The sequence below is a fragment of the Siniperca chuatsi genome, linkage group LG2, assembly GCF_020085105.1.
Source record: "Siniperca chuatsi isolate FFG_IHB_CAS linkage group LG2, ASM2008510v1, whole genome shotgun sequence".
NCBI classification, from domain to species: domain Eukaryota; kingdom Metazoa; phylum Chordata; class Actinopteri; order Centrarchiformes; family Sinipercidae; genus Siniperca; species Siniperca chuatsi.
Genome location: NC_058043.1, coordinates 14,029,977 through 14,047,042, shown reverse-complemented (window position 1 = coordinate 14,047,042; position 17,066 = coordinate 14,029,977). Strand labels below are relative to the sequence as shown.

General features: G+C 40.2%; 1 protein-coding gene across 1 annotated transcript in view; it reads right to left on the bottom strand.

Annotated features, from left to right (window-relative positions):
- The window catches only part of syn2b (synapsin IIb), a 79,561-nt gene that overhangs the window by 28,391 nt on the left and 34,104 nt on the right, over positions 1-17,066 (bottom strand). Inside the window, exons 2-3 of the mRNA XM_044220945.1 lie at positions 5,990-6,047; positions 4,308-4,399 (exon numbers count right to left, since the gene is read on the bottom strand). Of these exons, the coding sequence (XP_044076880.1) occupies positions 4,308-4,399; positions 5,990-6,047 (150 nt within the window). The remainder of the gene's footprint in view (positions 1-4,307; positions 4,400-5,989; positions 6,048-17,066) is intronic.

Genomic DNA, 17,066 nt, shown 5'->3' with positions numbered 1-17,066 from the left:
ACAGGTAGGCGTGAGCAGCTCGATACCTAAAGTATCAATACTTGTCTTGAGGTCGGCACTTCGATCCTGGTTTCCCCCAGCCCACATGTCGAAGTGTCCTTAGGCAAGACACTGAACCTTCGGCGTGTGAAGGATTACTTAGTTTCTTTGGATTAATGAGCAGTTAGCATCTGCCATCAGTGTGTGAATGGGGTGAATGTGATATGTAGCGTGAAGAGCTTTGAGTGGTTGGAAGACTAGAAAGGCGCTATACAAGTACAGACCATTTAGTGTAATTATGACACATTGCTCCCTGCTACATGATAGTAAAATAAGGGGACTGTCCTCCCAAGAAGAACGAGACCAACAGTCATTTCAGCATGTGCCTCAAAACAACATTTGTTTACGTTCAAGTGACAAAGCCTTCTAGCAGCCGCAGTAATTATGACGGGAGCAAAGGAGGAAGTTGTTATGGAGCAACAAAGTCCACGTAGGGAGGAAGTTGGGGTGGATGGATCAACAAAACACGGGAGACGGTTCCTTTTTCTGCCAACAGTCAATGTTGTTTTTTTAAAAGCATGACCACGATCGCTCCATAACTCTAACCTTGTGTTTATTATTGTAGCCATGACAATGAAGCTCCCCTAACCTTAATGAAGTTGTCATTTTAACCAAAACCACGATGTTTCCCTAAACCTTAACAAAGTACTTTTTTAACCCAGAGCACGATCTTTTTCCTAAACTTTACCAAGTCGTTTTTGTGCCTATACCTAGGCCAAATCTTAACCAGAGTGTCTTCACATCATAAAGCGGATTTATTTTTCAACAGTGATTTGTAACCGTTTTGGAAGTCACAGACAAATTATGTCATTCTGCGGATAGGGGAGTCAGATTAGAAAACGCTTTTTAATGTATTGTTATAGATAGCATGGACAAATGTATTTTGTCGTGTAATTTCGAGGACTTGTTGCCACTTTTACTAAAAAAAGTATCTGTATTGGTAACGATGATTCTGGCCACGGTATTACTTGGTATGACATTGAAACCAAATTTTGTGGTATTGCCCACCCCTAGCTGGAGGTGGCACCCAGTGAAGCTCATCATTGGTCGGTGAAATGAAGCTGCTGGTGACGTGTGTCACAGAGGTGGCTGTCTGCAGCCCTCCCCGGGCCAACAGTAGAGTTAACAGTGATGAGGACTGAATCTGCAGAGGGAATCTGGCATACAAAAGCTCATAAAATGGGGGATTCATTTACATAAACAAATGCTAAATGACAGACAATAATAGGTTCCAAGTTTGGGCTTTTATGATATATTACAATTTTGTAGGATTTTTATGTTTTGAGCTTCACAACTGTGTTTTTTAGTGTTTTGCTTTGGAGGCCGACAATTTAAAGTAAAACATTAAAAAACACAGTTCTGAAGCTCACAGAAGCAATAAGTGACCAGCGGGTTAGGGGCAAAACCAATATTCAGTGCAGTTCAGCTCAGTGAAAGGTTGATGGTGATAGGGCATGACTCCTGTTATTTTTCCCTTTGTCTCTGAATGTGTGTATGAGAGAGAGGGAATGTGAGGAAAAGCAGAGAGAGAGGGGAGAGGTGTGAGAAACGAGAGAAAACTCTGGCACAGTGTGACCACCACCAGCTCTTCATGCACCGAGAATACTAATCAGACACTCCAAGAAACTAAAAAGACTGGTGGAGAGGACACAGCAATTAATGTGACTGTAATCTCTTCATTACTGGCAGTAGGCTGTAAAGAGCAACATGTTCATGACTCTCAGTTTAATACCTGAATCAGTGTTGCCAGCTACGCCATGGCCCATTCCTTTTGCAGGTATTTGTTCATAAAATATTGGACAATTAAAAATTTGACCTAATGATGGCGTCTGAGGATCACCAAAAGTCAGCAGGAATCATCCTTTGTGCACCATGAATGACTGTACAAAACTACAGGATGGAAATCCATCCTGTAGTTGACAGAATGCCCGACGTTGCCATCCCAAGAGCCACAGAAGTATACATTTGAAACATAATATGGTAAAGTCTGTCACCTTATTTTTATTATTATCACTTTCCTGGTGAATTAAGATTAAAAAAAGGAAGTAGGAAAGACAACAAGGTCAAAGAGGAGAAAAGGAAAAATAAGTTCTCTGCAAACTGTATGTTGTGAACGATTTTTAACTGTCTCTTGAACTCCTTTTTATCAAATATAATACTGTCCTTATAGTGACATGGACATTTCGTTTGAGTGTGGCTGAGCGCATGGAAGTAAACCACACATGCACCAAAGAGATTAGCAAGAGATTAGATGTCCCATGGGTAGTGGCAAGCCAAACATGGCTTAAGTCTATCTGCAGTCACAACTTAAAATGAACACATTTAAAGGATAGGCCTGGTGATATTCTACATTTTTCTTATTTTCAACAAATCTCATGAAAAGACCGAAACCAACAATGTATAGATTTTTCCATACAGTTTGATAGTTAATGTACTATTATGCTTGTGATGGTTCACAGCCTCTTCCTCTCCTTTAACACCAAATCCACTAACTGATCAGGCTCCAAATTCAACTTTTACACTAACTTTGGCTAAATTCTATGTTTTATACTGTAAATATTTCATAGTATATTATTTTTTAATTGTAGTCCGTTAAAAAAACAAAACATAAAAAGCTATAAAAGATAAGAAGATGAAGATCGTGTGGTGAGTCTGCAAAAGATTACATCTTCTACGGGGTGAGGGTTACTTAGCAACATGCAGACTCAGAGCTTTGACTTGAAATCGATGGACACAGTGCAATTACAGAGACAAATGTAGATAGTTAAAGACGTCCAAGTCTAAAAAGCCTGCAATGATCTCAGACAGGCAGACAACAAGACAAACTGACAATTATGTTGTAGACTCATTAATTTTCTCCACAATAAGTCCATGTTTGGGTGAGACTGAGGCCATGATACAACTTTGGAGGTCTATGAGGAGCACAGATGTCAGTTGTAAAAGAATAATGCCTCTGTGGAACGTGACACTGTCAGGACAGGTGAATGTCCTGCGATGAATCAAAGTTTCCCTGAATCCACAGTATCTCTTATGGTCACTGTTGACTGAACATTTGTGTGTGAGCTATGTGCGGACCAACCCCTCATAAAACATAATAACAGGGCAGAGATGCTGACTGTCAGACTGAGGCTGCCGTCTTCATTTCCTGTTGGTTTTGTTGGTTGGTGAGCAGTGGGAGTTAATCTTGCTTAATTACTGGCAGTCTTCAGCTGGTGCACTGGTGTCTGTGTCAGTGTGGTCTGTGGTGTGTGAGTGGGTCTGTGTGATTGTCTGGTTACCGTAAGTTCACATGTTTGTACACAGATCTACTGTGCCAGTATGTGGGTTATGATGGTGGTCATACGCTACTGCCCTTTTTCCACTGATCAGAGGAAATGATTGCAGTAAACGAGTGTATATATTATTTCCAAAAGATTTTTCTGTCTGATCTCACAGAAAGGTCTTTGAATCATCATTAATTGATGCAAAACTTGGTACAGCAGGACTATGCTGGGGTTTGCTCTTATACTTTTTTGTGAGGACCAAATGTCCTCAAAAGTGGGGACATTTTCGTGAGGACTGGGTTGTTGCAGGGGTAGGTTTTGGGTTTAGAGTCAGATTAATGGTTGAGCTCAGGTTTGTATTTCTTGGTTGTTTTTGGGGAAGGTCATAGTAATTTAGCTCTAAGAGTAGCAACAATTAATTTCACACACAATCAAGAGTACTATTGGAGGCCTTGACAATTGATTTGTGTGTCATACTTCTTTGTGAGGATCAAATGTCCTTGAAACAACAGTAAAGTTAACCTCCACAATGGGGACCTTTGTTACATTAATTTAGTCTAGAGAGTAGAACAATTCATATTATGCCCAATCAGAAGCATTTCACTGGGCTTCTGATACTGTTGTGAGTCCATGTGTACTTATACTTATTTGAAAGGAACAAATGTCCTCACAAAAATGTTCAATTCAATTTAAAATACTTTATTTGTCCCTCAAGGGGACAATCATTCACACACAAAAAAATATCTAAAAATACAAAATGTGATAATGTAAGAAAAGAGTTGACATATGCAAGTGTTATTGGCAGTGGTCAACAATACTCAACACCATGAAGGCACATTATGTCAAGTGCATTTATTAATCTAACATAGTAAAAAAAAAGAAAAAAAAGAAAGGTATAAAATTAGGATTTGGGGTTTGGGAAGAAGAATTTGACTCCAAAATGAACTGTTTGATCTTCTCTGAATCACAGAAGAACCAATGTGTGTAACTGTATGTGGTGCTGACCTGACCACTCTGGTCCCACCCCTGATGACCTGCATGTCCACGTTACAGGTGCCATTTGAATGTGAGATGAGGTTGACCTCTGAGAACTCAGCCTATGAGAGATAGAAAGAGGACACAAGACAGTTTTGTCAAGTCTTGATACAGAAGTGATGAAATACACAAGAATCCCATTAAACGGTAAATGTTGCATAATCTTACACGTCAGTTTTATAAATGGTTCCTAGTGCTGTAAATAAACAACTGTAGAATCTCATTTACAAGAAGCTGAATGAGATAAGGTGTAATATTTCAACTCTACTCCATAATTAGCTATTTTCATACCGGGGAGATAAATCTTTTTTATCATTTGAATTGATGACTTGTACTGGGAGCAAAACAAATCAATATCACTGTATACATAGGCCATATATATTCTAGTAAAATAATGCATGTATGCTTGTCTTTGGTGTGGTTGCAAACATAGTGAGGATTTCTCTGACTCATAGCTGCCGGCTCCTGTCTCCTCTGGTGTCTATTTTCGTTTCTGTGGTGAGGCTTGAGGTTGTAATTTAACTGTCAACATCTATTAGGTGTGAAACTGTTTGGTGTGAAACCCCAGCGAACAGTCATTTCAAATCCAGTAACCAAATATTGAAAAATGGTGGTTGGTGGTTAGGTGGTTCAACCAATATGAAACCAACATGTCACATACTGTTAAAAAATAACTTAACTATGTACAGTTCATGAAATCAAGATTCTGGTGTAATTTGACATTTGAAGTACTGGTGGTTTTGAAAGTGTGGTTATACATTTATATGCGGTAAAACATAAACAGCACAAAAGTCATTTTTGCTGTGGTTGCAAAATGTTAAGAAAATGACTTGGCAGTTTCTATGGGGCAGGCAGGTTTGTAACACAAATTCCTGACCGACATGACATTTTTGCAAATCTCTGTGTATAATACAAGACTACAGTAAGAGTTTACAGCCATGCTAGCGGCTCTCAGGCATACTAATATGCTCACAGTGACAATGCTAGCATGTTGATATTTAGTAGGTAATATTTACCAGGATCACCATCTTTGTTTAGCCTGTTAGCATGCTAATATTAGCTAATTAGCACTAAACACAAAGTACAGGTGAGGCTGATGGGAATGTCATTAGTTTTGTTGTTATTTGGTCATAAACTAAAGTATTGAAATGTTGACCTGATGATGGCACCAGGATTCATCCTGTGCAGACCATGAATATCTGTACAAAATTTAATGGCAATCCATCCAACAGTCAGAGAGATTTCAATCTGTACAAAAGTGGTGGACCAACTGACTGACCGGACCAACACTGGTCCTGTTTGGCCCTGGAGAACTTGTTGCACTAACACACACAGGCAGAAACACTTCTCTCCTCTGACTATTCACACTTCTCTGGAGTGATACAGTTTACTTCTTTTACACTGTCGCTTCTAAACTCTAGTTCTTTCTAGGAACATATAACCTGCAGTATAAAGCAATAGACAAGTAGAGCTTATCTGAAATTTTTTTTGTTTTTATTGAAAATGTGCAAGGGTACCAGTGTCATAGTGAAAACCTATGCATTTCCATATCAAATGTGAATGGTCAGTTCACGTTCATCTCTGTTCTGAGCCCTCTCAACCTTTTATAAATGATTCTACAGCATCATAGGTCTATAAAATCAATTTGATACCTGCTCCACTTTGATGTCGTAATCACCAAGGACCTTCTTTCCCCGAAACACTTTGGCCCTGGAAGAGAAGAGAAGAGATTGAGTTTGCCATTTGTACACTTTCAGTTGTCTATGCTGCCCTCTACTGGACATCACAATCCCTGTGTAGCAAATGAGAGAAAGAAAATGGATGCCTGCTTGTGACCTTTTAATGGCCAAACTTTCTAAGCTGTAGGAGAATGTTTCTTCTAATAAGCTTTTTGAACAGCTTCAAAGGGTACAGCCGATCAGAGGGGCCACACCAAAACTGCAATTAGTGTCATGTCAATGGGTGGTGACATTAAATTCTGGTTAGGGCTGCAATATTAAATGTCGTCTTGCAGTTTGGATGATGAATGTATCCAATAACAGGGTGATTTGATGTTTAGTTCTTAATATCTTGGCTGATACTTGTTCAAGAGCGATGTAGAAATAGATTACAAGTAAACACACACAGGCAGTCACACGGATAGCAGACCGACAGACAGAGTGAATGAGACAAGCAGAGAGGCACAGGCTGCTAGCCAACACACAAACAGACAAAATGCTCCGAACGTCTCATTTTACACAACATTGTAAATGGATCGCAGATGGTGTAAATTGCATCCATCATCAACCCGTACACTGAAGCTAAATAAAGCAATAACCAAGAGCGTAAACCAGAAAAAGTTGTTGATGTTCTGGCTGATGATAAAAAGAAAGATAACTTTACAGTGTCTAACCTTCAAGAAGTCCTATCTTTTTTCCCTTTCCTTGTCTTCATGTTTTTGTTCATGCACCGGCTGCAATATAGAATAGTTTGTGAAATGTAATGTCTTCTCATGACTTGTCATCTAACCTCGTCAAAAGGCCCTTGAACCCATTTAAAATCATTTATCCCCACCAAACAGTATGCCAGGTTATGTACCATAATATGACATTAAATCAAACTGTATGTCAAGTCCCACTCATGGTTCCTCTGTGCCAGTTAAATAAAAAATGCATGTTAGAGTCCTTCCATATAACCTCATAGGACCTTGTGAAGTGCAGCATGGAGGCATCTGGCTTGTTATTCCTGTTAATTAGGATCAGACCATCTGTGAGAGAAACACTCCACCAATCAATAACCATGGCAGCAAAATTAGTGACCTTAGAATTACAGCAATATATCTTTTTCAGTTCCGCTAGATGATGACCAAACATTTACCACTGAAACCTCTCTTACATCATTAAAAACAAATGGCACACATGAAAAACGCATCATCTTTCTGACTGAAAAATGTCATCACTCCCTGCAGCTTTAATTAAAAAATTACATTACAGTTTCTCAGAGGAATATATTTTAAAATCAAGCATTGCTAATCACATTGCCATTGAATGGGTCTAAAGAGGCTCCACATTCAGTATGTGCTCAGTATCTGCAGCACACAATGCAAAACAATACACAAAGACATGAGACGTCAGGCCAACACAGTAATGGACAATTATAGTGTTCCCACAGAGAGGCTGCTGATGTAGCTTCCTCATTTAATTCCATCAGAACAGCATAATGTAGCTGCCACATAGCAAAACACACCGTGTGCAAATACGACTCCTTCTAACAGAGCTGGATGTAGGACATACATGCATAATGCTTTTAAAGCTGCTTTACTTAATTTTTTGGCCAATTGGGGGCAGCAAAACAAGCTGTAAATACAACAATATTATCACCATATAAAGTTGTTACAGCAAAAGTGTTAGCAAACAATTACTTATTTAAACACAGCACAGACACAGAGCAACATTAACATTCATTTGGAATTGTGCTCTGTTTTGGTCTGCTCCTGTCTCTTTAGCTGCCAAATGCTCCATTATGTTCACCAGCTAGTTGCTAACTTTGTCTGTCTGCTGTTTGGTGCTGGGCAGGTGGCATACAGTGGGTCTATCAGAGGTTTTTCCACTAAAAACAGCTGCCAGGTGCAGCAATTAGGATTGATGAGAGCGGAGCGAGCCAGAAAACCAAAACAATGTGCTGAAAGATGCTGAACGCTCAGTAGAGCTGAGGTGAACTGCAGAGTCGGTTGATAATTCTCTGTGGGTTTGTCACTATAAGCGACCCTTTTCACAATACACAAACTCATCTGATCCATTTTTTATATAAAAATATTGATTATTGCAGCTTTAACATACATTTCAAGTACATTGCATCGACCTGCAGTGCACAGTGCTTCGTGTAACCTGATACACATCACCTGTAACATGGAAATATGTAACATGGTCTGTTACCTCTGATCCATTTCAGACTATAGAGGAGCAATGTTTAAACTTGAAACAGTTTACAAGAAAAGCCCATATATCACACTTGGCTCAGAATTGAAAAAGTAGCACTGTGGCAACCAGCTCTGCCGAGTGCCAACACAAATTTACAACTGCTTTTATCCTCAGGCCAAACTTTCACCCCACGTAGTGTTAAAATGTGGGAATTTAAAAGTTTTCTCTCTATTTCTTCCATCCATCAGTTTTGGTTTCTGGTGTGTAATGAGCATTACAGCCTCACCGGGCTGCTAACACGGCTATAGATTTTAGTTCCGTTACGCTAAAGGATGCCACACATTATGGAGTTGTAAGAAATATATCATCTCTGACAGATCATCCCTACAGTTTCCTGTATTAAATTTCTAGCACCCACTACTGTCTCATAATAAGACTTGAAAACTCAGCAACTCAGCTCAAAAAGTCAGCTGTGTTTCCTTCACTCAGGACAGTTTTGGTGGATGATCTGATAAGGATGAGACCTACTATCTTGAACACTTGAATATGATTAGATTTTTGAACTTTCAAGGCAAAAAACTGGAACTTTAATATAAAGAGAGTTTAAACATCTTCAGAGACAGACACCCACATGTTTTGTATACCTGTGTTACATGCAGTACAAGACTTAAAGTAGCCTATGTTATTTAATGCATTAGAAATAAAAGACTACACACTACTGAGGTATGCTGTGGCAGAGGTCAACATCTTGATGAAATGTTTTCTGTGAAATTCCCTAAAAATTAAATGGTTGGTATTTCAATCATACGTGTTAAGGTTTGAAAATAAATTGAGATACTTTAGATGCAAGCATGAATTCAATTGTGGTTTGAATGGATTTTAAGATGGAGTAAATAAAATTTTGTTGATACCCCCGCCACCACTCCTGAACCGTGCGATGACTACTTTAAAAAAGAGATTGGAAGCAATATAATCTTTTTGTAATCCCAAGTTGCCCATGCATTTTGGTACAAAGTGGAAACCATTTAAGTTTCTATTGTAACTGCTGCAGACTTTTTACTCAGGCGCTGTGTGGGTGATATGAAGATTTAGACCTCACTCTAGCTCTATTATCCAAATGCAGCTGAACATACTGTAACTTAGAGTGCAGGGTGGAAAGCTGGTCTGAGAGACAGAAATAAAGATGAATTTAAATCTCTTTAATTCATAAGGTTAGCAGCTCAAGCAGACACGCCTGAAGTCAACATCTGAGGAATGGAGATGGTTGTTTTGAGAATGAGAAGTACTAACATGTATATATATATAAAGATAGATAAAGGAATAATACAATGATAAGTGCTAATTAAAATAACAGAAAATCATACAAAATAAGTAGCATGTGGTACACAGTAAGTACTAATGGGCACCATGTTTCCATGCCATTCTATAAACCTTTATGTTTTGCCTGTAAAGCTGCATCATGACATTACATCTTATAGATGATAAGGCCAAATAAGATGGACAACTCACTTAGTAACAGCTCTGATGCAGGCTTTTGAAGCTAACAAGGATGCCACTGAAAACAACATGACCAAAGGTTGTGTGCTGGGCTAAATTCAACAGCTGAGCTCTGCTGACTCTGCTTTTTCATGGTCATTTGATGCAAACCCACTTTCATTATTGATCTGTGGAGTCAAAGAGTCTGAGACGGCCACACAGTCCCGTAGAAATGAAGCCTTTTAAATCAATGCTCGCTAATGACAGAAAGAAAGAGACAGAGAGAAAAATCTGACAAAGAGAGAGAGAAGAAGAGAGGAATACAAAGAAGGAATGAGTGGAGATAGAACAATGCAATAAGTTCATTAAACATAACAAGAAATAATGTGCAGTAGTTGCAGTGTGGACTTGGATATTAGCAGCCATTGCCTAATAACCATTTATGCATAATTATCAAGATATTACATTCTTAATGCAACCACAAGGGGGCACAAGCCAGTGTCTTCTTGTGCCAGTCCCAAGTCTGGATAAATGCAGAGGGTTGTGTCAGGAAGGGCATCCGACATAAAACAACATGCCAAATTAAAAATGCGAATCGTGAAAATGACTTCCATACCGGATCGGTCGGGGCCCGGGTTAACAACGACCGCCACCGGTGCTGTTGACCTACAGGGTACCGGTGGAAATTGGACTACTGTTGGTCAAAGACGAAGAAGGAGAGGAGGAAGGTGTGTTCGTAGGCAGAGAGAGAAGAGGAAAGCTAAGAATGTAGGACTGACAGTAGGGACTTTGAATGTTGGGACTATGACAGGGAAGGCTAGAGAGTTGATTGACATGATGCAGAGAAGGAAGGTGGACATACTGTGTGTCCAGGAGACCAGGTGGAAAGGTAGCAGGGCTAGAAGCTTAGGAGCAGGGTTCAAGTTGTTCTACCATGGGTCAGATAGGAAGAGAAACAGAGTAGGAGTTATCCTGAAAGAAGAGTTAGTGGGGAATGTTCTAGAGGTGAAAAGAGTATCAGACAGGTTGATGAGTCTGAAGCTGGAAATTGAAGGGGTGATGTTCAATGTTGTGAGTGGTTATGCCCCACAGGTAGGATGTGAGTTAGAAGAGAAGGAGAAATTCTGGAGTGAGTTAGATGAAGTGATGCAGAGCATCCCCAGAGGTGAAAGTGGTGATTGGTGCAGATTCCAATGGGCATGTAGGCGAAAGTAACAGAGGTGATGAGAATGTGATGGGCAGGTTTGGTCTTCAGGACAAGAACACAGAAGGACAGATGGTGGTAGACTTTGCAAAGAGGATGGAAATGGCTGTAGTGAACACTTTCTTCCAGAAGAGGCAGGAACATAGGGTGACATATAAGAGCGGAGGTAGAAGCACTCAGGTGGACTACATCTTGTGTAGACGTTGTAATCTGAAAGAAACCAGTGACTGTAAAGTAGTGGTAGGGGAGAGTGTAGCAAGACAATACAGGATGGTAGTGTGTAAAATGTCTCTGGTGGTGAGGAAGATGAAGAGGACAACGGCGCTCTGCGAGTGGAAGTGGAAGTGGTGGATGTTGAAAAAGGAAGAATGTCGTGTAGTTTTCAGGGAGGAGCTGAGACAGACTCTGGGTGGTGAGGAAGTGCTCCCAGATGACTGGACCACTACAGCTAATGTGATCAGGGAGACAGGTAGGAGGGTATTTGGTGTGTCATCTGGAAAGAGGAAAGTGGACAAGGAGACTTGGTGGTGGAACGAGGAAGTTCAGGAGTGTGTACAGAGAAAGAGGTTAGCTAAGAAGAAGTGGGACACTGAGAGGACTGAAGAGAGTAGACAGGAGTACAGGGAGATGCAGCGTAAGGTGAAGGTAGAGGTGGCAAAGGCCAATCAAAGAGCTGTGAGTATGCTAGGTTGGACACTAAAGAGGGAGAAGTGGATTTGTACAGGTTGGCCAGACAAAGAGATAGAGATGGGAAGGATGTGCAGCAGGTTAGGGTGATTAAAGATAAGAATGGAAATGTATTGACAGGTGCCAGGAGTGTGATGGGAAGATGGAAGGAGTACTTTGAAGAGTTGATAAATGAGGAAAATTAAAGGGAACGAAGAGCAGAAGAGGTGACTGGTGTGGAGCAGGAAGTAGCAAAGATTAGCAAGAGTGAAGTGAGGAGGATGTTGAAGAGGATGAAGAGTGGAAAGGCAGTTGGTCCTGATGACATACCTGTGGAGGTATGGAAGTGTCTAGGAGAGGTGGCAGTAGAGTTTCTGACTAGTTTGTTTAACAAGATCTTGGAGAGTGAGAGGATGCCCGAGGAATGGAGGAGAAGTGTACTGGTGCCAATTTTTAAGAACAAGGGAGATGTGCAGAGCTGTGGCAACTACAGAGGAATAAAGCTGATGAGCCATACAATGAAGTTGTGGGAAAGAGTAGTGGAAGCTAGGCTAAGGGCAGAGGTGAGCATTTGTGAGCAGCAATATGGTTTCATGCCTAGAAAGAGTACAACAGATGCAGTATTTGCTTTGAGGATGCTGATGGAGAAGTACAGAGAAGGTCATAGGGAGTTGCATTGTGTCTTCGTAGATTTAGAGAATGACAGGGTGCCGAAAGAGGAGCTGTGGTATTGTATGAGGAAGTCTGGAGTGGCAGAGAAGTATGTTAGAGTGGTGCAGGACATGTATGAGAGCTGTAAGACCGTGGTGAGGTGTGCTGTAGGTGTGACAGAGAAGTTCAAGGTGGAGGTGGGTCTGCATCAAGGATCGGCTCTGAGCCCCTTCTTGTTTGCTCTGGTGATGGACAGGCTGACAGATGAGGTTAGACAGGAATCTCCATGGACTATGATGTTTGCGGATGACATTATGATTTGTAGTGAGAGCAGGGAGCAGGTGGAGGAAAATCTAGAGAGATGGAGGTCTGCTCTGGAAAACAGAGGAATGAAGCTTAGCCGCAGTAAGACAGAATACATGTGCGTCAATGAAAGGGACCCAGGTGGAACGGTGAGGTTACAGGGAGCAGAGGTGAAGAAGGTGCAGGACTTTAAGTACTTAGGGTCAACAGTTCAGAGCAATGGAGACTGTGGAAAAGAGGTGAAGAGGCGAGTGCAAGCAGGTTGGAATGGGTGGAGAAAAGTGTCAGGTGTGTTGTGTGATAAAAGAGTATCAGCACGAATGAAAGGAAAGGTGTTCAAGACGGTGGTGAGACCAGCGATCTTGTACAGCTTAGAGACAGTGGCACTGAAGAAAAGACAAGAGGCAGAGCTGGAGGTAGCAGAGCTTAAGATGTTGAGGTTCTCTTTGGGAGTGACGAGGATGGACAGGATCAGGAATGAGTACATCAGAGGGACAACTCATGTTAGATGTTTTGGAGATAAAGTCAGAGAGGCCAGATTGAGGTGGTTTGGACATGTTCAGAGGAGAGACTGTGAATATATTGGTAGAAGGATGCTGAGGTTGGAGCTGCCAGGCAGGAGGTCTAGAGGAAGACCAAAGAGGAGATTTATGGATGTAGTGAGAGAGGACATGAAGTTAATTGGTGTGAGTGAAGAGGATGCAGAGGACAGGGTTAGATGGAGGCACATGATTCGCTGTGGCGACCCCTGAAAGGGAACAGCCAAAAGGAAAAGAAGAAGATCAAGATATTACATTCTTGATTTTAAGTTTTTGCACAAAACCCTTACTTTTCATCAACATCATCATGTTTGAGCATTGATTTATGTTCATTTGGTTCTATTTCCTCTGTTCCCAGGGAAAGTAACTCACTAAAACATGGATGCTTGATTGCTAAAGGGTCATATGGGTGTATCATAGAGTGAGTTACAGTTGAGAAGAACAGACACCATAGACAGGGTATAATGACTGTGTCTGATGCACATTAAAGCATGATACATATCACATTAGGACAGGTGATGTTCCTTGTCACTCTCTCCTAACACAGCTATAGTTAATTCCCATGTTTCCTCTAAATGCAATTTTTTCCCCCACCCATCTGATTTTCTCTCCCCCTCTGTGGTTATCATGATTGATTCACTGCACATAACCGGAATGTATGCATACAAATGAACCACGCATGATAAGTGACTGCGTTTTAATAAGTTTAGTGAGACAAGAGTGATCGTGCAAGGCAGGTTGTGTTATTATGGTGTTTAAAAATGTAGACAATACATCAGTCTCTGGGAACAGCATGTTGACATAATTGTCTACCAATAGAAAGAATCAACGGCAAGATTAAAGAAGTCAAGGAATAAAGCACAAAAGCGCTTGCAGACTATCTCAGACTTGAATAAGCGCTTTGAGTAGTCAGAAAGACTAGAAAGGCGCTATATAAGTTAGGGCCTTGATGATTCTGTCTGGTTTAAGAAATTCACATAACCCAGAATGCTTTTTCAAAAACTGATACAAAAAGACCATCCTCCTTTTCTGGCACAGCACAATGTCTCTGGCAACGCAAGACTATACACGCCCTAGCCTTCTCCCCACTTGATTCACAAGTGGAGTGTAAAACAAGACTCTTGGGGTGAAAGGGCACAAAAAGTGCTAGAGAAGTCCTGTCAGCTCTAGTGCGGTGGGAGATAGCAGGAGTGTAATTATTTGGCTAGCTGGCATTAAGTTACTGCATCTGCAGACAGTCCAAGTACAGTAGGGGCATGAAAATAAGAGTACAGTGGAAGGAATAACACAGGGGCTGGTGAACTGTGCTGGCTGCAGACCAAGAATTCATTTTCAGTCTCTATGGAAGCTTTCTGACTGCATGCTACTTCTTACTGTACATTTTTCAAGGCATCCGTGTTACTGAGTGTCATAAGCAGTAGTGGAAGAAGTACTCAGATCATTTACTTAAGTAAAAGTATAAAAGTATTAGCATCAAAATATACTTTGGTGTATAAGTACCAAAAGTAAAAGTACTCATTATGCAGAATGTCCCATTTCAGAATAATGTATTTTATATTATACAATCATTATTGATTGATTAATGTACGTATTACTTTAACGTTTATATTCACTTTTTGATTATATTTTGTATTTAACTAAATGTATCAAATAAATGTAGTGAAGTAAAAAATACAATATTTCCCTCTGAAATGTAGTGGAGAAGAAGTATAAAGTAACATAAAATGGAATTACTCAAGTAAAGTACAAGCACCTCAAAATTGTACTGTAGTATATGCACTTAGTTACTTTCCACCACTGGTTATGGGGTAACAGATAACAGATAAACATATATAGATAGATGTGTTTTTTCTCTACATGGCATACTTATTTACTTATTGAATTCTCTACTAATTATCTTAATTACTATCACAAACTGACTTTATTGGTCCAGTCTACACTGCTCAGGTTGATGTTCGTCATAGTCTCATAATGCATGTCTCCAAGCTTGTTCTGACACTGCGTCAAGACAAGCCAGCCGTCTGATGACACAGAGTAGCTTAGAGGACCGCAGTAAATCGCTAAGAGGCTCATCAGACACTCAAAGCTCAAACAAAGACAAAGAATTTTCAATCTTCAACTTTTTCTCTCCAAGCAGAGGATTGTGTTCAGTCTAACATTTGTCCTTCAGTGTCTGTGAATGTTTGAGTATGCTATGGTGCACATAATGTGTGAAGAAAAAAGTCAGGCAGAAGACCCAGTGCTCCGATTGGCTGCGCTGACTGACCATGCACAGCATACAAAGCTTTAAATCAGTGGTATTGGCTCACGTATTCTGACCTGCGGTGAAGATGTCGCTTGAATTATTCAGCTGCAGCACAGGAGGCTGTAACACCTCCTCCTGCCATTATCCTCCTTCTCCTAGTGTGTCCTAGTGTGTGTGTGTGTGTGTGTGTGTGTGAGTGTCACGTCAATGTGACAAGTTGTGGCGAATACTTAAAAATCTAGTTAGTTAGCAACCACTGTTTTTGCTTTGCTTTATAGATCAGTTATAAGCCATGAATAAGAACAACTTTTGGGTTTCCAAGTTTCGAAAAAAATTGCTTCGGCTGTTGTTTATCCTGTGATGCTATTTATAACTTAATTTGCTAACATTTTACAGAATTCATCTATGCGAAAGCTAGACCCAAAGTTGGACTATAACATTTATAGCTGCAGACTTAATGGCTTATGAGAAGGTGAGAGACCCATGTAGTCTGTAGTTATAAATGTTGGGAAGTAATTTTAACATAATACTCAGTAATTACTGAATTACAGTATTACATTACTTTTTTCAGTAAAAAGGAGTGTCAGGGTTCCCAAGGGTCCTTGAAATCCTTGAAAGTTTGTAAATTTGAGGGGGTGGATCAAGGACTTGAAAGTTATTGAAAATAGACATAAATAGACATGGGTCATTGAAAGTGCTTGAATTTATATATTTTGTGCCAGAATAGAAATTTAATTTCTTTTGATATTTATTTATTTGTAACACAGTTAAGCCATCTCTCCCTTTAATTTCTGTCTGTGAGCTTCTGTAAAGCCTGCTAGTTGTCATTATAAAAATTCTCAGTGTTGTAACAGTAATTAACCTTGATCTGTGTCTCAAACTATGCTGTGTTGGGTCCTTGAAATTGGGCATGGAAAGTCCTTGAATTGGATGTTTAAGAAGGTGTGGGAACCATGGAGTGTTAGGCATTACAATGTGAAATTCAGTATTACATAAAAGCTCTGTTACGTCACTGTTTAAGGGTTAGCTTGTTCACTGTCTTGTATGTTTTACCACAAGCTGGATGGAGGGTTGAAGTCAGTTTCGTCTTTGTGGGTTTAGTGGAGAAACTTGGACGTGTTAGCAAAGCCGAGAAGCGGCAGATGGGAGGAGTTGGCTAGCCTAAGCCAAAAGAGGAGAAATGAGCCTTCCAGAAATGTCACAGCTGTCTTAGTTACATGTTGCGTCTTCTTAGCTCGCTAGCTAGACAGATTAAGGAATTACCTGAATTCTGTCTGGAGATGAAAGGTCCTTCAGCTTCAGTCTCAGGACAGGACTTCTGGAGTGCTGCGTGCACTGAGCGGGACTAAGCTAGCTAACTAGACACTTGCTACTACTGTATGTCTTGTTTTCTATGTCTACAAGAGTTAAATACAGAAAATATGCACAGGTGTCGAGGCTTTGGGGTTGTTTGAACAAGCCCTTGACAGAACTGGGAGCAGTATTAACAGTAATGTAACGAGTACTGTAATTACTTTTGCTGTTGAGTTATTAGTAAAGTAATGTAAATACTTTTACACTTAAATACTTTTTCTGTATGTGTAATTAATATGTAATGAGGAAATTATTGCATTTTTCAAGTAAGCTGCCCATTTTTAAAATAATCCATAAACTCTGCCGTTGTAAATATTAATATGTTGTTTAATTAATGGTTGTTCATCAAGATGCACTGCAGCCCTTTTCCAGAAGGTAACTGGTAAAACACTG